The 23,588-nt window shown below is 40.7% G+C and overlaps 1 protein-coding gene across 1 annotated transcript; it reads left to right on the top strand.

Annotated features, from left to right (window-relative positions):
- The first annotated feature begins 2,115 nt into the window (after positions 1-2,115).
- LOC122130572 (transcription factor Adf-1-like) lies at positions 2,116-5,378 on the top strand. Its single transcript, XM_042705278.1, has 4 exons — positions 2,116-2,391; positions 4,374-4,521; positions 4,683-4,821; positions 4,934-5,378. Exons 1-4 carry the CDS (start codon positions 2,259-2,261, stop codon positions 5,090-5,092), a joined length of 579 nt encoding a protein of 192 aa, XP_042561212.1. The 5' UTR covers positions 2,116-2,258; the 3' UTR covers positions 5,093-5,378.
- Positions 5,379-23,588: the final 18,210 nt, after the last annotated feature.

Raw genomic sequence — 23,588 nt, 5'->3', positions numbered from 1 at the left:
GCTGTTGATGGCTGACCAGCGATGATTTGGTGGTCAAGCTCTTACTGCAGACATCACAGTCAAAGGTCTTCCTGGCGACAGCATGGATCTTCAGATGCCTCGTCAGGTTGGACTTTTCAGTGAAAGTCTTGTCGCACACGCTGCACCGATGTTAAAACTTCTCCATGACTCATCTGGTAGAGTAAAACATGAATAAATGAAAAGCAGATGAGGGCTTAAATAAATTTTTAGAGACCCAGCAGCCCTCGCAAAAGTAGTAACCAAAAACAGCCCATTCATTCATCACTTTGTTTTTAACATGCAAATAGCGTTGACATATTTAAATTTCTAAAGCATATTTACACATCAAATTTCAACTCCACACTGTTGTAACACTATCTCTATGGTCTTAAGAAGTGAGCTAAAGTGTCTGATCAAGTTTTTGAAGAATTTCCAGGGATTGTCTTCACCATGTTTCATCTGGTACAGTACAACATGAATAAATGAGTAAAACTAAAAGCTGATGAGGGCTTAAATACATTTTTAGAATCCCAGCAGCCCTCGTAAAAGTAGTAACCAAAAACAGCCCATTCATTCATCACTGTTTTTAACATGCAAATCGCGGTTGACATGTTTACACTTTTAAAGCATATTTACACATCGAATTTCAACTCCACACTGTTGTAACGCCATCTCTATGGTCTTAAGAAGTTAGCTAGAGTGTCAGATCACGTTTTTGAAGAATTTCCAGGGATCGTCAGGTCATAACACCAGTGATTGCTAGCTCATTCATTCATTTTCAATGCATTTAGCATGCTAATCGCGGTTGATATTCTAACGCATCTAAAGCATATTTAAGCTTTACATTTAGAGTCCACACAGTAGTAGTACATTCTTCAAGGTCTCGACATGTAAAATCAATAGTCTGGTCGCATTTTAAACGCATTTCAGAGAGATCAACCCCTAGCGGCTAGCTATTTCAATGTCAACAAGCGGAGCTAGAAAATTAAGTGTCAGTACGGCGCTAACAAGATATATTATCATGTAAAACCTTGAATATCAGGCAAATTATCCACAAATATATCGAGTTTCATTCATTACTTAGCACATAATTATACCAAACGTACCTGAGAGTAAAGAAAACAGTCCAATCGTTCATCAATGGCCACCAGTATTTTTGTATAACAGCTCACACAGCTAGATGACGTATTCCGATCCTCGCTCAATGATTGGTCTGTTGAGCGTGAGCTTTGCTCAGCATTGCTCAACCATTGGCTGATTGCTGCTCAGCTCTGCTCAACTATTGGATGGCTGACGATCGCTTAGGTACTTGGAGGGGAATTTGCTTGGGAATACCAGGTGCTGTAAGCTTTTCTGTCTCTGCCTCCCAGCGCGCCCCTGCTGGCCGCAGCAGTCAGCACCATTCAGCCAGTTAAACTTGGAACACTCTTTTGTGTTTATTTTTTTCTTTCTTTCTTTCTGCCTGTCTGTCTGTGTCTGTCTGTCTGTCTGCACGTCTGTCTGTCTATTTTTTTTGTCTTTTATTTATCAAAACTCCAGTTTTTACATTTGAGACATTTCAACAAATTACATGCCATATTCTGTTTACATTTCATTTTTCCACAGTTCACGTATAGATATAGTTTTAGAGCAGTACATCAATAATTTACAATCCCTTATTCTATCAAAGCATTCAATATTCAATTGTTCAGATTTCTTTTTCAAACAGGCATTCATCATATATACAAGTTTAAAATTCACAAGGAATTTTACAGGCCATAAATTATGCAAAATTCGCATACATAATAAATAACATTGCATCTTTACGCTGTGGCTACACCAAGCGCGGAAATTGTGCCTTGCGGACGCGGTGTGGACGCAGCAGAGTTCTAATCCGTTGAAAGCAACGAGAGTGGCTACACCAGACGCGGAAACGGAATGTACGCGGCGAAATTTCCGCGCGGAAAATTGAGAAATAGACTGGCTTCTATTTTTATTATTTTCCGCGAGGTTTGCGTGGGCCTTTTTACATAGAGTATAGTAATAAATCTATGAAATGTAATGAAAATTAGTATATATTTTGCTGTGAATAATGAGGGAAGCAATCAATCTGATTATTTCCCAAACCCTCGAGAGTTGTTACTATGGAGATTTAACGGTTTTAACGATTTAAACGTTACTTTTCTGTTTGAAGATACGACAGTGTAGATAAGATATATAGTATAAGTAGACAGTGTAGGTAGATAGATAGCAAGTAAGATAGTTGACAGTGTTCAAGAATGGATGACTTTATATTAATTAATGAAATTGAAAAACGAGGACAGCTTTACGACCACAGTGACCCAAAATATAAGGACAAACGTCAAAGAGATGCCGGATGGAGGGCTGTTTCGGAGGCAGTTGGGATAACTGGTGAGTAACTTCTATACTATAAGCAGCTATTGAACTGACCAATAGTGGACTTTCATCAAATCATAATGTGTAGCATTACTTTAAAATTGTGTTACTTAGTCTAGAGCTTATTCTGAGAATGTATTTTTAAGTGGAAACAGATATTAAAATGAATCATGTTGTCAACAAGAAAGCTTTAATGAAAATACATTCAAAACAAAAAATGTCTAGAGAGAGACAGAGAAACAGACAGACAGAGAGAGAGAGAAAGAGAGGGGGAAACAGACAGAGCGAGAGAGGGAGACAGGGAAACAGACAAAGAGAGAGCGGGGGGGGGGGGGGGACACGACAGACAGAGAGAGAGAGATTGCTCAGTCTATAGTCAATATATATTTACAAAAAAATATATGTACAATGTTCATCATTTAATCCAAACTTATTAAACAAAATGATTTACACTATTATGTACACTATTATTTACACATTATGTACACCTCCTTCTGGGGAGTTAAAGAAATCAGTGAGCAACTCCCGAGTCTGAAGGGCTTCCCTGGGTCCTCTATTGCCACCCATGTGTCTGACACTCTGTAGACTATGTTCCCCGTCCCTTTGACCCTCTATCAGCTCTCTGTCCCTAGGGTTAAGTAAATAATTGTGGAGCACACATGCTGCCATGACTATCATGTCTACATGACACGGCAGCATGCATATCCTCGTTTGGAATACCCTCCATCTGGCAGCAAGAATGCCGAACGCACACTCCACCGTCATTCGTGCCCTTGACAGCCTGTAATTGAAATGATTCTTGGGCCTTGATAGGTTGCTGCCAGGGTAGGGTCTCATGAGGTAGCGTTTTAAGGGAAACGCAGCATCCCCTACCATCATGTATGGCACGTCACCGTGCTGACCATATCCAGGCAGGGGGGCGTCTTCTGGCACATTTAAACTCTTGTCACTCATTCCCCTCCCCAGTGCTGAATGGGCACCGTCACTAGCACGGCCAAAATCGCCAACTTGAATTATTCTAAATTTTGAATCGGCATCTACCAGGGCCAACAAGATTATTGAAAACGTTTTTTTTATAATTGAAAAACTGGCTGCATGATTTTTTGGGAGCTTGGATTAGTATGTGTTTCCCATCTGTAGCTGCTGCTAAACTTTTCTCCTGATTAAAGATGAACCACGATCCAACTGATGGTTGATGAGTTTTTATTTGCTTTCATACTCCAAACCACCGTGAAAAACTGAAATTAAATGTACCACATTCTAACATCAGCATATGTCACGTAAATGAGTCTCTCCATGATATTATGAATTAACAAATTATCTTTTAACACTTTTAACATAACTAATCAAATAAGACATACAAAACCATACCGTGTGCGCCCTCCAACCAGAAAGTTCAGGGTAGCTGAATATCTTCGTTCTCACACACATCCTTCTTCATGCACATCTTAGCTACAAAAGAACGAAACTTACATTTTCTCTGCAATTAGCTATGTGCATCACATGACTATGGTAGCCCACCTGACTCAATTCACCAGTAGGTGTCCCAAAATTCCACATCAGCAAATAATAAAATACAATTTGGTATGCACAAGCAGATTAATCAAATAAACAAACACAAACATATTTTAATAAATAAATAAAGAAAATATGCATATATTTCAGAGACAGCTACACCATCTATGGCTCCAATGCAATTTGGGAATTGCCATCTTCCCCAAAAGCGCTCTGCTATATCTGTCCATGCTGCCTCTGATGGTCTCGGCATTTGGGTCTCCATCATCCTGTTGACAATTGCCCTACATGTCATGTAGACAGAGTCTGCAACAGTTTTGCGCCCTAGCCTGTAGGCAAAAGCCAGACTCCTAAAGGACTCTCCGGTGGCAAGGAATCTATAGGAAAAGAGATAATTTGTTAACTGGTGTACAACATACATGAGTTATTGTTACTGTAAAAAAAAATCTGTTATTCAATTATCTGGCAATTTATGTCAACAGTTGTGAAGTGCCACGGTCGCTGGAAGGACCTAAGGGACCAATTTTCAAAAAAAGTTCAACCACGGAGTGGATCAGCAGCAGGACCCCAAAAGGAGTGGAAATACTCCCAAGCCCTTTCTTTCCTTGTTCCCCACCTTCAACCCAGGAGGTACAGTACAAACACTGAAAGGCAGTGATGGCTCACTGATACCCAGCACACTATTTTACATATGGCACAAGTTCTAAAGAACTGAAATGTTTTTCTCATTTCAAGAATCAGCATACATTTACCTAGACTAAAAATGATTGTGCATTTAATTTATGTTTTAGCTCTAGAAGCAGCCTAGACCAGGTTGATGTTGAAGATTGGGAGGCATTGGACCTGAGCCATGGAGAGGATGTGCGGGATGAAAACGACCAACACTCCCAACCAGATCAACATTTTCAACCTGGTTCTTCAACCAGCAGGGTAGGGCTGTGCAATTGTTTTCCAAATCTAATAAATAATTGTGTTAAATAATTGTAATTTCAATGTTGATTATTTTAATCGTGATAATCATTTATTTTCCATAATCAAGCAGCCCTACAACAGACCTGCCGCGCGCAAGAGGGCCTCAGCACCTGCAGTGTCATTGGAGGATAGGCTGCTGGCTATGGTACAGGAGCCTCCACAACCGATGTTTCATCGTGTGCCACAGGAAGAGGATGAGATGTTACATTTTGTCTGGTGCCATTGCTGAATAAATTAAGTGGCTGGGGTAAATTAAGGGCAAAAATTGCCCTGTTAGAAGGTCTCCAGGGTGTCCATGACCTGGACCAAGGGCACCGGCAGGCGCAGATGCAGGGCCCTGGTCTAATGAGGCCATGGGATCAGACATCCCAGCCATCCCACCAGAGCCACCCATTGTATGCACCACCCTCGCATGCACAGGTACAGATGAGGTACAAACCAAGAAGTGAGGAGACTTGGGGGGAATGTGGTGAAAGTACCGTGCCCTCACCCATCCCTCACTTTACAGACTTATAGTGCAATAAATTGCCTTTATAAATCAGTGTCTGAAATTGACGAAGTAAAGGCGGTGCAATGCCCCCCTGGGTCTTGAGCCTCCAAATAGAGGCCCATTGAGGACCACCCTGCTCTCTCCCCAAAACCCCTTTAACAGTGTATTTTGTCACTTAGTTGTGACATTAACAAACATGCTACCAAGAGCTGTAAATATAATGTCTACATACATAATGAAACTATTATTTTTACTAGTTGCTCATACATAATAATCATGGCAAAGGCTGGTATTTTGGCCTACCTCAGTGTAACCACAAGTCTTTGCTTGGGTTCGACTGCCAGTCTGTAATTGGTGTCCTGTCGCTGGAGATCTGCACCAATCATTGACAGGATGTGGTCCATCTGCGATGGGGTCATTCTCAGGTATGGGCGATGATATTCGGAGTTGAAACGCAACTCCTCCACCAGGTTGTAGAATGCCCCTTGTTGTCTTCTGCGCTGGTTGATTGCAGTCACCCAGGTTCGTTTCCTCTTTTTAATCCTCTGGAGGATAATAAGTAAGGCAAGTGCCTTCCGCCTATTCACTGCAGGCACTGTGATAAAACAACTCTCTTGAGGTTAAATTGCACATCTGTCATCTATGCTAGACTATCTGCAACTAGCCTGTCTGCAATTCCGAAGTTTAACATAACTTGCTACCTACTTAGCCAACCATATTTTCTTTATCTTTGATGTGGGAGGTGAAAACCCTAACTATTTCATTTGCAACTAGTTAGTTTGTATCAAATTAGTTAGTTTGTCGTCAAGTTTGTATCAAATGGTTTATGTCCGTTGATGGTTGCTTGGTAACTATGTCTGCCTCAAAATGTAACGTTACACGAATCTTGTTTGATTTACGGGTAACTGTAGACTTCATACTTACCCATGTTACTGTGATCTAGGTGAACGGGTGCAGATGAACTCTGGTTTAAAAAATATATAAACAAAGACAGCAAAAAAGATAACGGGTTCATTTTTAACGCGTCCAGTGTAGCCGGTTAAATAAAAGATCTCCGCACGGGAGAATTTCCGCGCTTGGTGTAGCCGTAGCGTAACCCTAATGCAGTCACTGGAGGAGTGGACCCCCTCAAAGGACCCTAACCCTAACCCTAGACCTACCTTGTAGTCCGTTGGAGAGTCAAGATATCCAGTGCAATTTTGACCTGGAGCTTTCGGGACACTCTGACGTACAGGAAGGTACTGAGGCACTGACAGATGATCTAACGGACATGGAGGGGAGAGAAAGGGGAGCAAGGCTTAACAACGTGGTGGTTAGAGAGTCGGATCTTCCCGGTTTAATTCCCATTACGCTAAGGGAGGGAGATCTTGCCCACAAACTTGGAAGTTGGGGGGGGGAGATGGTGATGACGAGGGGGTGCTTGTCCGGGTTTAAGTATACCATCCAGCCCGGAAAGTACACAGGAGGAAGCGAGAGGAAACATCACTCGCTCCTCTTTGACAAAACCTACCCGTCATGAAACCACCTACCGGAAGACCGTGGCTTGGTCATTGAAGGTTTGTGAGCCAGTGATTGTTGTAGGGCAGTGGTTCCCAAACTTTGTACAGTCCCGTACCCCTTCAGACATTTAATCTCCAGCTACGTACCTAACCCTAGATGAGCGAATTAATTTGACAGGCTACGGAGGTCTGTGTCAACCGTTGAATAGGGGGGCGTGGCCGGAGCGGAGTTCAGCACAGACGTGACATTTTCTCAGTGGTTCTAATTAATGCTTGTTCATCCTTGCGATCGTTGTTGTGTTTATATGAAAGAAATACAGCCTTGCAGGACAAAATACTGGGGAATTTGGGCGATTTTGATGCACAAAATGATGTTTCCCCCGGCCAATCGAATATTTTAAATCTTTCACTTACGTTTATTTTTATCAGAGGCGGAAGAAATGCTGCTAGAGAAGGGCCTCTATTTTATTCCGACTCCACCAGTGGTGGACAGGCAAGCACTTCGGAGAGACCTACACAAGTATCACAGAAAACTGAAGTTGTTAGATCATTTTGACTATGCCACTGATTTCGATCGAGAACCTTTTATCAATCCCTCGACTTGGGAACCTGATTGGGATTCGATTTCAGAACCCATTAAAGAACTAATCAGGAGAGATATTCGGGTCCTCGAGAGGATCGGTTGCAAAAGTGAACAGGAGAAGAACCTGTCAATAGGGGAAAGAGAAGCATTAAATGAATTAAAAAATAACCAGGATAAAGTTATCAAACCTGCTGACAAGGGGTAAAAAATTATTATAATGGATATAAACCAATATTTAACTGAAGCATACAGACATTTAAACAATACAAATCATTACTTACCTTCAACCGGCTCTGTTCAACTGGAAACCCAGAGAAAGATCCGGGAGATTGTGGGTCGTCTGTACGAAAAAAAGATAATTTCGGCCAAACAAAAATATTACCTGTTTGGTGGGGACCCTCCACGTCCACGTAAACTTTATCTTCTACTGAAGATCCACAAAGACCTGGACGGTTCCACATCAGGTTCCCCCCGGAAGACCAATTGTATCTGACTGTGGGAGCGAATCATATAGGATAGCTTAATTTATTGATTATTTTCTCAACCCCTTGTCACAGAAACATGAGAGCTATATTAAGGACACTTATGAATTCGTGAAAAAACTAAAACAGATCATATTGCCACCTGGTGCGATGCTCTTTTCGGTTGATATTGATTCCCTGTACACTAACATTGAAACTCAGTTGGGTCTTGAAGCAGTGCGAGAGGTCTTTAATAAATACCCTGACCCCACGAGACCGGATGAGGCTCTACTCACACTCTTGGAATCAGGCCTAACAAAAAATGATTTTGAATTCCATTCCAAATTTTATCTCCAGGTCCATGGAACTGCTATGGGCAAGAAGTTTGCTCCGGCCTATGCCAATATTTATATGGCAGGCTGTGAGCGAACTGTCTTCCCCAAATGCAGCAAATTACCTGATTTCTATCTACGGTACCTGGATGACATTTTCGGTATTTGGAGTCACTCGATGGCCGATTTCGGCGATTTTATTGCGGTCCTGAACAACCATCATCCCTCTATCTCCGTTAAGTACAATCTCCAATGGGATAAAATAGAATTCTTGGACACTGAGGTGTTTATTGAGAGAAAGGAGAATGGAGAGGGCAGTCTAGGAACAAGGGTATTCTTTAAGCCGACCGACACCCACGCACTGTTACACAAGTCCAGTCACCATCCAAAGCACACCTATCAGGGAATTGTGAAATCACAATTAATAAGGTACTATAGGGTTTGCACAGTAGCGGAGGATGTCGAGTCGGCTACCAGGACCCTTTTCCAAGCCCTTAGACTTTGGGGGTATAGTAGGACTTTCCTCCGAGGTATTAAGGTGGATGTCCAACAACATTTTCAACAAGGGTTGAGATTTGGTAGAGAGGACAATCACCATCTGGTCCCCTTGGTCTCTACCCTTTCTCCAGCTTCCTTGACACTGAATTCAAAGATTAAAAGTAATTTTAAAGGGGTACAGGACCGCTTTGAACCACTTTCAGATTTTAAAATTATAGCAGCATTTAGAAGGAATAAAAACATCAAAGACCTTCTAGTACATGCCTCCCTGGGCGGCGGACACAAAAAAGAAAAACACAATAGGCATTTTAAAAGTATTAAGTTTATTCAAAACCAATATACTCACCTGGGTGAACCTGTCTGGCATGTTTCTAGGCCTGAGTCAGCTAACCTGGTATATTGTATTGAGTGCAGCATCTGTAGCAGGTTGTATATTGGTCAGACCAAGAACAGCCTGTTGCAGAGGCTGAAACAACACCTTTACTCGATCGATAAAACCGGCAAAGCGACTCACCTGTATGAACATTTTAGACAGCATGGGAGTGAAAACCTCTTTATCATGGGGTTGGAGTCGGGATCCTGGTGGTCGGATAGACAGAGACTGGCGAGGGAGAGACAGTGGATTAGGAAACTAAACAGTTTATCCCCATGGTCTCAACCAAATTAGTTAGAACCGATCAAGGAGTAGATTTCTTTTTTTTTTTTGTAATTCAAGTTTTTATTTAGGCGTTGGTGTTCGACATTACAACATTATACACTATACATTATGAGACATTTCTTATTCTGCACATTACATGTAACATCGGTGGCATAGCAAAACAAAAATGAAATAAAAAAAACAGTACAAATAAGACCATTTGTGTAAAAGACATGTTGATAGTTACATAACTAGGAATAATATTCATTTTTTTGATGTTGGGTACAGTCAAAGGAAGGTGTTCAAGCTGCATGCTCATCAGGAAGTGTAATGTGAGCACAGAACGAGACCCAAATTGGTGCTCTATTTCTATTGTCCACCCTGTTGAGCATAAGTTCGTAAGAAGCTGTTTTTATCATAATGTTTACCCACTCTTTTATTTCAGGAGGTTTGGGTGTTTTCCACAGTTTCAGTATAGTCCTGGCAGCTGTTATAATCCCTGCCATGATTACAGAAAATGCTGGGTTTGATATGTTACGTATTTGGCTTCTGTTCCCTAATAGGCATAATCTGGGAGATAGAGGTATGTCACTTCCCAGCCAGTTACTCAAATTGTCCACCACTATTTTCCAGAATGGTTGAATAACAGGGCACTCCCAGATGCAGTGTAGCAGAGTACCTATGTCTTTCTGACATTTCCAGCACAGATTATTGTTTATTATACCAGCTCTATTAAGTCTTTGTGGTGTCCAATAAAACCTGTGTTATCTTGTATTGCGTAAATTTCCCTTTAGCTTCCCGAATGTATTTCCCATTGTTAGATATAATTCTCAGCCATTCCTCATCGTCCATCAGACATCCCAGGTCTTTCTCCCATATTATTTTCAGGTTCTGACAGCCATCACTGAGCAGTTGGTTGGTTGTTCTATAAAATATAGAGGCTCGTGGCACTCCACAAGTAGCGTGAGATAGTCTGTGATGTGGTTTCCATCCTTGTATTGAATCTTGGATTTAAGACAATCCCTGATCTGCAGATATTTCCAAAAATGTTCCTTTCCCTTAAGATTGTATTTTCTTTTTAAGTCAGAGAATGACATGACCCCCCCCCCCCCATATAGATCGGTAATATGACATATTCCATTAAGGTGCCATTCCTTCCAATATACTGATGCCTTTCCAATGCGGATCATGGGGTTGTGCCACAGAGAAGAATACATTTGTTTGCAGTGTGATAATTTGTGCATTTTATGTATTTTTGTCCAGATCTCTTTGGAGTGAGACATAATAGGATTCAATACATTATGTGAAGACTGGGATAATCTATCAATAGGAGTGAAAGGGGATGATAGCTTGTTTTCAATAGTAGTCCACTCTAGCTGGTTGTCTTTGTTCCAGTGTTTGGCTAGTTTGGCCATTTCAAAGGAGACATAGTTTAGTCTCGGGTGTGGCAGTCCCAAGCCCCCTCTGTCCCTAGGAGAGCACATTTTGCTGAGTTTGATTCTGGGTCTTTTCCTGTCCCATAAGAATTCTCTAATTATTGTATCATACTGTTTAAAGACCTGAGGAGATATAGTTATTGGCAACATCATAAGCACATAATTAAGCTGCGGTGCAACCACCATTTTCACCACATTGATCTTTCCCCATAATGTAAGCCTGAGTTTCCCCCATTTATCCAAATTTGTTTTGATTTTTTGCAGCAACGGTTCTAAATTTAATGTAGGCATTTCCTCCACTTCGCTGCTTAGTTTGATTCCCAGGTATTTCATCCATTTTGATACCCATTTAAAGCCAAAATTTGTCAGTAAACTTGAGTTGCATAATCCAGATATAGGCATAGCTTCCGATTTTGTCCAATTCATTTTGTATCCTGATAATCTGGAGTAAGATTGTATTGTGTTCATCAGGTGTGGTATCGAATTTGATGGGTCTTTTATCAGCATCAAAATATCGTCTGCATATAATAATAATTTGTGCTCTCTTCCTCCTCCTTCCACCCCCCTAATAGCTGCATTAGCTCTGATGGCAATAGCCAACGGTTCCAGTACAATGTTAAATAGTAATGGCGACAGGGGAAAGCCCTGTCGAGTAGCTCTGGTGAGGTTAAAAGGAGGTGAGATTACACCGTTTGTTATCACCGCTGCCTTAGGGTTTTTGTATATAGTTCTAATCCATTTAATAAAAGTAATCTCGCTGCTAGTTTTGTCTGTCATCACCAAAAACATCTCTATACAAACCCGCTTGTAAACTGCGGTATAAACTTTAACACTTTCGTAAAAGGAAAGGAAAAAACACAAAAGGCTAAACTTAAGCAAGCCCCACAAAACGTTAGCTGGGGCCCCTGGCTTTTCTCCAGCCATACTAATATAAAAGAAAAATGAAAAAAGAAAGAAAAATAACGGACGTTTTGGTCCGTGGGGTATTACACCTCCAGCCATCTCTCTCTGGCTTTTCGCTCAGGCAATACAGGTTCAAACCCAAACCCCCACCAATGTATGTTACACATTGTCCACTTTTAAATCAGTCTATTTCTCATTGTCCATGTCACCCTTTATTGTACAATGCTTCTGCTTTTAGACTAAACGTTCATGCTCACCCATCTGCATCGCGGTTCATTTTGATGAATCTTTCAGCCTCCTTGGCGCTCGTGAAGCTCAGGTGTTTCCCCTTCCAAGTAAATCGCAAAGTTGCCGGGTCAGCCAGTGTGTATCTCAGATTAAGCTGCTGTAGTGTTTTCTTCGCGGCCGTGAAAGTTTTCCTCCTCTCAGCCAATTCCCTCGACATGTCTGGAAACACGGAGAGTCTCAGTCCTTCCCACTCAAGTCCTCGTCTTTCTCTGACAGCCTTCAAAACGTTCTCCCTCGCTGCTTGCCGTAAGAATCTAACCACCACAGGCCTAGGCAGCTGGTTCTCGTTGGGTGTAGGAGCCATTGCACGGTGAGCCCGCTCTATTTCAAATTCACCTTCAACATCAACGCCCAGCTCGACACTCAACATTTTCTTCACACATTCCTCCATTGTGCCGTTCATCCCGTATGTTTCTTTCAGCCCCAGTACTCTCACGTTATTTCTCTTGCTGTGGTTTTCAAGCATTTGAATGCGATCCCATAAGACTTCCATCTTTTTTTCATTATGTTCTCCGTTGCTCACAAGCCGGTCGGTTTTATCCTCCAGATGGGAAATTCGCCCCTCCGCCTCATCAAGCCTTACTTGTATGCCATTCACCGTGTTTTTTAACTCATTTGTTGTTTCTTTAATAGTTAGTATGTCTGCTGCAACTGCCTGTAGCATGGTGCTCATCTTGGAGATTTCGGAAAACAGGAGATACTGTAAGCCTGGATAACATAAGATTTGCTTTACTGGCTGAGTCGGCGTCGGTGACTTTGAAGTTAACTTCTCTTCGGGCGGAGGATTTTTTCTGGTAGGCATGCATCCGTATCTTTGAAATACTTCGACGTGGTCGCCATTTGGGTCCAAAAAAGAGCTTCGGTTTACTCAGGTGCAAGTTGTGAACGTCAAGGATAATTAATTTGCTAAAAGTTGTGGATTTTCATGCAGTAAAATATAGTACATATTGGTGGGTGTGCGGAGCTCGTCTACTGCGCTGACATCTTGCTCGGCGTACCCACGTGACTCCGGAGTAGATTCTTAACATGGGTATTAAAGTGGTCTTGGAATGGGAAATACACCTTATGTTATTTATGTATTTTAGTATGTATGTGGTTTTACCCTGAGGGGTGACTTCCACATGAATTGAGGCCCCCCCAGGGAACATAGCACTTATTTATATTTTAGCTGTGTTTTAAAATTAAGAGGTGTTGATTTCCCCTATGAAAGTTTCTCCAGGACCCCCCTTTATTTGTTAAACAAAGGAAAAAAATAAATTATTACCCACTTACCTCCTCCAGTGATAGCCGGGATACTTCCATCGTTGACCCTCAAGGACATAGAGAATCTGAAAAACAAAAACAGAAGAGTTAATGGTGAAACCACATTCAATACTTACCTCGAATTGAAGCCTCTAAGGTAAAGACGTACCTGGTAGGCACAAAAGAGCGTGTGTATGTGAAGGTAGATGGTTGAAGAAACCAGAGTTCAATGACAAACCCCCCCCTAGTTTGAGAAACCATAAGTGTTCAAATAAATTATAGGGACTGTGAGCCCGTGCATTCTGGCTGCCTGATGGCAGCCAGCACTTTTCCCCTGCACCTAACCTGCCAGTGCCACGATCTCCTCCTATTCACTTGGTTTTTAAACTCATTAGGGCAAGATGTAAATACAACAAAGTGAACATTTTGATCCATCTTGGGACCTTTAAATGTTTTTGTAACAAGGGACCCAAATTAATTAAAGGAAAAAATACACCCTGGGGGATATTTAGTGGTGTGCTTAGTTCACTTGGTGTTGGTGTTATTTACGGGATCTCTAACGTCTTCTCGACTTTTTTGTCAATTAAAACGATGTTTTAACGATGTCTGTAGTTCCCGATAAGGGACGGTTATTGATCTTAATTAGATTGGTGAGTCCTATTGCGTGATTAGATAGGTGTGTTTTTAGACTGCCAGATGAGTTCCAGCCTATCAGGAACTCCCTGGTAGCCCCGCCTAGGTAGGTTATAAATGCCTCCTACTTTTCTCCTCACTTTTAATTCTCCTCTGAAGAAGGCACGTGGTGCCGAAACGTCAGGAGCACTCTTTTATTCTCTTACTTTTTACTATTTTTCAGTGATTTTTTTTAATTTTTTTATCCCAAATATTTATTGGCCTTAGTCCCATTGACGTTTTAGCACTTTCATGACCTTGGTCATTAGGTTTTTTTTTTTTTAATTATTTATTTACACCATCTAAAGATTAGCATAGTATTGCATATTTGCACAAATTTGCATAGTATTGCATATTTGCACAAATTTGCATAGTATTGCATATTTGCACTTTGTTTTCGAAGGAAAACTGAAGGAAATATTGAGACCTGAAATCATCAGCGCTCCCTTACACAATTTGTAGTTTGAAGAAAACATTTTTTCACCTTTTAAAAAGATTTAAGTGGATTTTTTTCACCCTAAAGAATTGTTGTGTGGTTTTGAGAGCACAGTGTGTCCACCGAGTGACGTTCGGAGTGTCTGATGGCTAGGGAAAAGCAATAAACAAATAATATCTTTTTAGTGTGCAATGTGTTAGTTGAGGGTTACTTGTATTTTTTGTACAAGTCCCTCTTCTCACAATCTGTTTTTTTTTAACCAAAAGCATATATCTTGTGCTGGTGGAAATAACTGGAAATTAAGTCTTTGGGTACTAACATTTTATTGTGATATTTATCTTCTTGTTTAATGTTTCATCCATTGAGTGTAGCATTACATGATGTCTAGAAATGGAGGGTGGGTCGGGGTAGCCCAGAATGGTCATAGAGGTCGGACTACAATCCATCATGGGGGACCACAGAACCTGCATGCAGGAAACAAGATTGAAAATCGTCTGCTCAGATTGCTTCAGGCGATAAACCATGCCGAAGTAATAGAGCGGACAAAACAATCAGGCAGGTTCCCCGTGGGGATGTACAGGCAAGTCAATAAATTGACTCACTTTATTAAGCCGTCATCCCCCCACCCGGATACAACAGCAAGGGTTCAGCAAAACACGGATGAGTGGATGAATTGTAATTTACGAATTCTAAAAGACCACTACGATTGTGTGATTGCGGAGGGGCTGCAAGACCTGCCTCAGTTTCCTAGAGTGGCATTGGACAAGGCAGTGGCTTATGGGAGAGCGAGGTATAAGCATTGCTTGATCAATGCCACCATAGCCACCCTTACCTCGCTCGTGGAAGATTCTATAAAATCTCCTTCACTAAATCCTGGAGGGACAGAGTCACTGGATGAGGCAGAATGGCCCCTCCTTCAATCGGGCCCTATTCAGGGACTAACTCCCAATACTGGCCCTAAACCTAACCCTATCCCCAGTCCAAGCCCTATCCCCAATCCCAATCCTTACCCTAACCCCAATTCTAACCTTAACAATAAATACAATAGCAAACAGGCAGAAGATCTTAAGAACAATCAGGCAAATTTAATTTAATTCCCTCCCATGTTAATAATACAAATTGGTTGCTAAAAACAAAATTTTGGTTAAAAGTCTCTATATCATCTTTGAAAGTAAAATAGGCATACAGTGTTTTAATCACTCAGTTGCAAAACCAATTTAAAAAAGCCTCATCTCATTAAAATTGCAATTGTGTGCTAAAAGATAGTCAAAGTTTTCTAAAAGTGGGCATTTCAATGTGGCTCTTACATTTCTCCATATTTTCTCCTCTTCCAGCCGTGTAAAAATATTTTTCCAATAGGAATTCGCCCTAGGTTTAATAAAAGCTTTGTCTCTAAAAATTGTATAAAACTGCTTCAATATGCATACATTAAAAGGAATCCCAGTATCTTTCATCATTACTTTAGTTCCTTCTTCCTCCCCTCCACCTTTTTCTCCATTCATCTTTTCCCACCACTCCTCCGGTATTGTTTGTTTAATTTTTTCAAGTTCCTTTTTTACTGTGCTTTCCTCAATTTCCCCTTCAACCCTTTCAATTTCGTCCATAAAAGCTTAAAATGGCAAGAGCCCTGGTTTTATTTCATAAAAGAGATCTCTGATCGTACGGAACCCGGCATCAAACCACCTCTTTACATAAAAATTCCCCCTATTCAAATTTGGATTTAAAAACAAAGGTTGATTTAAAATCTCATCCCTCCCTTCCGGTTTATAATCTATCGCTTCTCTAAAATCTCCCCAAGCCCTTAAAACTTCCCTATAAAAGTCTGGGATGCCGACCGTCATATTTTCCTGAAGACCCCATTTCAAATTTTTTGTTTAAAAAATATTCAAAAGTCCCTTTCCATTCTTTATGTCCCTCCCCCATAAAATGTTTTACTACCTTAATTCTAAGGGCCTTCAGTCTTAAGAGTGGGTCGAGCAATCCCAGACCCCCCTCCTCCACCCTCCCGATCAGAGTCTCGTAGGCTATTTTGGATGGCTTACCGTCCCAAATAAAAGCAGTCACCATTTCTTTAAAAGATTTTAAGACAGGTAATGGCAAACTGACCGATCCAAGGACGTACCATATTTTGGATAAAAAGAGTGAGTTTAAAACCAAAAATTTTCCCTTGAGGGTTAGATTCCTCCTCCTCCAAAAAGTCAATCTTTTCTTAGTTTTCCCGATTGTCTCCTCCCACATCAACTTTGCGTTTTGCCTTTCATCCATCCCTACTCTAACTACCAGAATTTTTATATTTCCCCTAACTTCTTTAAAGGGTAACGTCCTTGACACAGCATTATCTTTTCCTATGTTTAAAAACTCAGTTTTGCCCAGATTCATTCTAGCGCCTGAGCCTTTGCAGTATCTCTCCAGGACTTCCATTGCTCTCCAGATGCTGGCTTCATCTTTTAAAATCAGAGTTGTGTCATCCGCATACTGGTAATATTTTAGTTTCTTTGCTAAAATCTTTAAAACCATCAAGCGGAATTCCTTTTATTCCACTCTCAGCATTGATCGCCAGGCCCAGGGGCTCTGCGACCAGAGTGTACAGCACAGAGTGCTGACAGTGGACATCCTTGTCGAATTGATCTAGTTAAATAAATAAAATCTGTTAAAAAACCATTGCATTTGACACAACTCTTTGCATCCGAGTAGAGACCTCTCAGACAGTGTACAAATTTGTCGCCAAAATCATACTTCCTTAAAACCTCAAATAAAAAAATCATGCTCTACCCTATCAAACGCTTTTTCTAAATCTATATTAATTAAAAATCCCTTCTTCCCCTCTCTATCTACATACATACCAAATTTTGTCTCTAATACTGTTTACAGTGTCTGAGATGTCTCTACTCAGCACAGCATATGCCTGGTTGGTCTGAATGATTCTGGGTAAAACCCGCTTCAGTCTGTTGGCCATTACCTTTGCTAAAATCTTATAATCACAATTTAAAAGACTGATAGGTCTAAAATTCTGTAGCTCTTCCTTGTCCCCCTTTTTCTTATAAATTATTTTAATCATTCCTCTTGTCATTGAGGGACTCAGAGCTCCTCCTTGCCATATTCCATTAAAGATCTTATTTAAAACAGGTATTAAAATATTTTTAAATACTTTATAAAACTCACACCCCAAACCATCCAACCCAGGGCTCCGGCCATTCTTCATCCCCCCTAAAGCCTCCTCAATTTCCTCCTGACTAATTACTTTGTTACACATTTCTTTGTCCTCCTCTGACACCTTTTCCTCAATGTTGTTTAATAAATAATCCCTATCTTCTTCTTTTGTTCCTTGCTTTGTAAATAAATTATTATAAAAACCATGTACTTCCTTTAAAATACCTTCTTTATCTGTTATTCTTTTTCCCTCTAGATTCTTTACACTTTTAATTTCTTTTGCCTTTTGTCTGGTTTTTTCTAAGTTAAAAAAGAACTTTGTACACCTCTCCCCCTCCACCATATAGTTTGCTCTGCTCCTGATCATTGCACCTTTAAAAGTTTGCTCTTCAATTCTTTTTAATTCATCTTCTAAAAACGCTATTTTATTTATGTCCTCCTGCCCCTCCCTTACTTTCTGCAGTTCATCTTCTAATTCTTTGTGTACCCCTCTTTCCTTCATTTTCCTCTCTTTACTTCTTTTTTGACTAAAACCTATCGAATATTTCTTTATTTCATATTTTAAATTATCCCACCATACACCCAAACTGTCCCCATAATCTCCCATTTCTTTTATGCTGCTTAAAATCATTTCTCCAACCTCCATTTTGTATACATTGTCTTTTAAAATCTCTGTGTTTAAAAGCCAAATACCCGGTCCCCTTTCCACCTTATTCAAATCCAGTTTTAAAAATACATCGCTAAAACCACATCTTTTATAATATACCCTTTTCACATATTCACTTAAAGTTTTCTTTATTAAAACCATGTCTATTCTGCTTTGTTTTATTTTATCTTTTACTATTTGCACTCTACTATACTTCCTCACTTCTTTGTTTCTTTCTCTCCATATGTCGCTCATTTCACACTTCTCCATCAAGTCTTTTAATTCTTTTCTTCCTCTGTCTGTGTTAAAAACCACATTTTCTTCTATATCTACTCTTTCTAAAATTGTGTTAAAATCCCCCATGACTATTGTTTCTCCCCAGCCTTCTATTAGAATCCGGAGTTTCTTAAAAAAAATCCACCCGTTCCTTGTCTTCATTTGGTGTGTGTATATTACAAACTGTTATTTTTTCGTTATTTTCTTCCATTGTTATTGTTAAAATGTTCCATTCTTTATCACTGTATATTTCTGTTATCTTATCACACACATCTCTCTTTATTAAAAAAGCCACTCCTCTTCCTTTTTTATGATAAGAGAGATGTGTGTGATAAATTATCACTGTAATTATAAAATACTTCTCCATCCCATCTTCTTTTAAAACCTTCTGCTGTCTTTTGTCTAGTTACTTTCCTGTATTAAAATTACATCATTTCGTTCTGTTTCTTTCACCATTCTTTGTATCTTCACAGGATTAATCCCTCCTCTTACATTAATAGAAATAAAATCCCACACCATTAAAAAAATAAATAAACAAATACCAAAGTTAAAACCCCTCATTTTAAGTCCCAACATTTCTGTTTTTCCCCCCCTCCCCTTCCCGCAAGTTCGTTTCTCCTCGCACCTCTCCTTCTCTCTTGATCCTCCAACACCCCTTTAATATTTAATTGTGGTTTTACCTTCCTTTGCTTCAGTTGCGACAGTCTGTTAAAGTCCTGGTCATCCATTTCACCATAACTCTCCCTCTGCCGTTTCTCTATGTCCTTTTTCCCCCATGTATCTCCATCTGCTGGGTCTCCTCCTCCACCTGCCCCATTTCCCCCGTGCCTCCAGCCGCACATATGCCCTCCAGGACACCGATGCCTGAGCTCTCCTCCATACACAGTTCATCTTGCTTCTCCCCAGGCACCGGGTCTCTATGCGGCTGAGCACAGGGGAATTCCTCATCCTCCGATTGCTCCTCTGAGGAGCTTCTCTCATCCTCCACCTCCGACCCCGCCATGCTCTCCTGCTCTTCCTCCACATTTTCGCCTTCACTCTCCTCCTCCAAGCTAATGCACGTTCATTTAATGAAAGCACGGCGGCAGTCGGGGCATTTCGGGGCGGGGCACTCCCGGACATAATGGCCTTGTTGCAGGCATTCCCGGCAGGTGAACTCAGGGCAGTTTCTCATAATGTGCCCCGGTTGTAGGCACAGTCAACATAGCTTCACCTGCCGGTCATGGATTACCCTACAGTACTGAGGCCCGTCAGGTGTATCGAACCTCGCACTGTAGGGCAACGATGCTACTTCTTTTGGGAATCTGACTTTCATATAACGTGTGCCATCTGCCACTGACGTGCCCGGGTAGTAACGCCGCCTTAAGGTGCCAGTATGGTACTCAGACTCCGTTACGGATGGGCGTGCCGCCGGATAGGACGGATTAATTAGCATTTCTGTTGCCTTTATGGTTCTCCGAAGGCTGGGGGTGCTGAAAACAATTCACTGCCAGAACAGTAGGTGGAGAAGCGGTTTTAAGTCGAAAACACGTTGCTTTGTTGCGTCTTTGTAAGTTAGAAATCGTCGTTGTTTATCTCCCACCTCTCATCACATGTGTGACCCTCCCACCAGCTGTCACTAATCAGACGATAAGTGCAGCAGGTGTAGTCACATGATATTATATTCAAGAGTGTGTCTAATGCTATATAACCACCTGAAAGGGCAAACTTATCTCTATCATGGTAGGTATTATTTGTGGGGAAAATAGTAGCACTCTATAACAAAATTATATGCTTATCTTATATAGGCTACACTATTAAAACTATTAAAAAACGATTCCCTGAAATGAATACGTTCTTATTTTCTTTGGTATTTTTGTCATATTCAGATTTGCAATGATGATTGCTGGGTAATATGTATGTTGTGGTCCAATGTCAAGTCTCTATTTTATCATGTGACGAGACGATGGTAGCCTATAGCTAGTTTAGGCACAGCATCTGAACGTCAAGACCGACAAGCTGACAGTGTTGTACAAGTTCACACCTCTCATGAACCAGTTCAAAGTTCAGTTCAAACAAGTAAACATGAATAGTTCACGTTCATAGTTCACCATTTAAATTCTGAACCAGTTCATAGTTCAGTTCAGTTCATAGTTTTAGAGTGGAAAGTGAGAATGAAAGACTTCACTTGTTTTTTATAGAAAACTTTATCCATCACTACCCTTTGCCTTAAACTAAACTTCATGTGTATCAATTACTAAAATAATAATATTTTTTTTATTATTATTGCAACCACCCTGTCAATTTCCCCCTACCACAGCGTTTCTCGAAGTGTGGGGAGAGTCCAACTGGTGGGTCGCAGAGACGTGACAGGTGGGGGCAAATGGAGATGAGCAGGAGATTTTCCTGTTGCAATGTCTTCCTTTATAGACAGTAACGATAATATACCCCCATCACACTAAACAACCACACTCAAACAAAGAAATATCGTATTGTTAGAAACAATAGCAGGGCAGAGCACACGGATAATCCATAATCAGCATCTTGGCAAATTGAGAGACTGCGGCCTGCGCAATAAAGCATTCCATATTTAAAACATCTTAATAAGTAGTAAAGTCAACTTGTCTGCTTCACATGATGGAGAAGTTCGTTTATTGACACATATTTTAAGGACGGCCACAGCGCTTTAAAACGAAGTGTTTATAAGTTACATTATTCAAAGGTGGAAGGTTGGTCAGTAATCAGTCTAGAGAGATAACTGAACAAAACTCTACTCCCTTGCCTCACGGGTGCAATACCATATGCTGTTTAATCATATTTGATAGAATGAAGGACAAATGAGTTGTGAATAATATCACCGAGTTTGAAAGGTATTGGTCTGGTAATAGCCGCGTGACAGCTGTGTTTTCTGTGTGTTTTAAGCAAATACAATGTGTGTGCGCCGAGTTGCGTAGAGGCCGAGAGCGGTATTGCAGAAAAATTATAACTCGCAGCATATTGAAAAAAAGAACTCCATTTTTTGGAGCTGTGAACTTAGTTCTAAATTTTGAATTATAAACTATGAACTGAACTAGTTCATTCTAAAATTTGTGAACTATGAACTGAACTAGTTCATGTAGAAAGTGAACTTTCCCAACACTGGAACATGTTTGCTTCATATAATGCAGAAGTTCGTTTTTGAGAGTAAATTAAATCACTTTGTGCACTTAACGTTTTTTTAAAAAAAAAAAGAAACTGTCATCTGGAGAGTTTAAAACCACACTTAATGAGGGGAAATGTACTGTATGGAGATATTTCTGTCGGAAGACTTCATAGTCATGCGGATTCTAATGAGGCTGTTTGATATGTCCAATGTAAGAAGTGTGAAGCTTTAATGAAATATGATTGATGCCGTCTTCTTTCTCCACAACAACATGGATTAAACCTCGATGGTTGGACTATGTAGATAGTTTTATAACGAATGTGGCCGTGTACTTAGCCTACATTTCAAGAAAAAAACTGATCTTCAATGGTAAGACTTGTTTTATTCGTGCCTCTTCTGGTGTAGCATATATCGTGAGTTTTATTTAGGCATATACAGATGCCTAGCGTGTGTAATGTGTAGGCCATTTCATTCCGATCTTGCAATGTGAATAATTTTATTTCAATATGTTTATCTCCCTCTTGTGCGCACTTGTGAGTTTAACGGGGCTTGTTTGTGTGAGGGACTAAATATTTTACTTGCTGTCGGGCGTTTTTTGAGAATAAAATAACTTCACATTTAGGATAACAGCCTTCTTCCTGTTGCAGGAATTTGTTTGTATCCTAGCTGTCACAACGTGATAACAGGCGGCAAATGCATCATAAAGCAAGTTTAAAAGAAATTAACTGTATGGAGATATTTCTGTCAGATGGCATCATAGTCGATGCAGATTCTAATGAGGCTGTTGGATATGTCCCATGATATGATATGAATGAATATGTCCAAAGGTTGTTTGGACAAAATATTTTAATTGCTGTCTGCTCCTGCCGGGCTCTGGCACCTACTCTGTCAGATGCTGGCGCTCATGTGGGTTTTAAATATGGCGGTATTGTGATATATAGGGAATGAAACAGGAAACAGTCGCAGTCTTTAGTGTCCAGCTCTACCGCTGCAGAATTGGCAGTCATTCGCGCATCTTTGTAATCTTTTAGCGATGTGTTATAGAGGTGAGGATATTTCCGGACCGCTTTCGAAATGCGCTCTTCGATGTTTGTGATCATAGACATATATATATATGTCTATGTTCGTGATCTCCATCTTCTTAAGTTTTTTTGTGGATTTTAAACATGGCGGTATTGTGATGTATAGGGAATGAAACAGGAAACGCGAGGTCCAGAAATGTGAGATTCCGGAAATGATGTCCTTTGGAAATTATGTCGTAACGGACCAATCACGGCCAAGGGGTATCCGTCGCTGTACAGCACGGCATGACGGACCGACAGGAATTTCAACGGTGCACGGGAGAGCTCTCCGAGGGCCCCGGAGACGACGGAGAGGGCGTTCCAGGGTGTTCCATCTATGTGTTGGCCCTTCCCATGTGTCCGAAATCGTGAAGTACGGAGTACCATATAACGGCCCTTAGGGGGAGGATGGGTTCGACTCCCCACTTAATTAGCTTTGTTTAAGTCCACTTTCCTTCTCGTTGTCGTATTGCCATTATCCGAAGTCATTGCCGTTGTGCCGTCCGTGTTTGAATCATTAGGCTTGCTCGTAATCCTTTTATCCAGTCCATTGTCATTTAGCCGTGTGTCAGTCCGTTGTTCACCTTTGTTTAAATCCGTTGTCTTTATCTTTGTCTTTTTGCCGTTGTCCTTGGTCGATGCCTTGCTGCCGTCCGTTTTTGAGGGTAAATCCTTATCTCGTTTACCTTTTTTAATTCCGTGTTCAGTGCCGCGAGGTCCGTCCATTGTGAAAAAAGTTTGAACTTTCAAGTTCGCCCTAACAGTTAAAAAACTGCCGGGTTCCCTTTCAGAACAAATAAACTAAACTGACACTAACAAAAAAACTTACTAAAGACAAAAATCAAACGCACAAACAATAAACAAACGAACTGGAAGGAGCCTTTCTCCTTCTACTACTGCCAACAAACAACTTCGCAATCTCACGAAAGTGGGCGTGCTCAGTGTGGTATGGCCGTAAGCAATTACTGCCTGACAAAGTCGGCCTCATAAAGCT

The sequence above is a fragment of the Clupea harengus genome, unplaced genomic scaffold (genome assembly GCF_900700415.2).
Source record: "Clupea harengus unplaced genomic scaffold, Ch_v2.0.2, whole genome shotgun sequence".
NCBI lineage: Eukaryota > Metazoa > Chordata > Actinopteri > Clupeiformes > Clupeidae > Clupea > Clupea harengus.
The sequence above is the reverse complement of the archived record's forward strand: the minus strand, read 5'-3'. Positions and strand labels throughout refer to the sequence as shown.

What these genes read in the sequence shown, in the direction of transcription:
- LOC122130572 (XM_042705278.1), top strand. Translation starts at nt 2,259, where the DNA reads ATGGATGACTTTATATTAATTAATGAAATTGAAAAACGAGGACAGCTT. An exon ending in CCCCACCTTCAACCCAGGAG is followed by an intron (nt 4,522 to 4,682) that starts GTACAGTACAAA and finishes TTTATGTTTTAG; the next exon opens with CTCTAGAAGCAGCCTAGACC. An exon ending in CTGGTTCTTCAACCAGCAGG is followed by an intron (nt 4,822 to 4,933) that starts GTAGGGCTGTGC and finishes ATAATCAAGCAG; the next exon opens with CCCTACAACAGACCTGCCGC.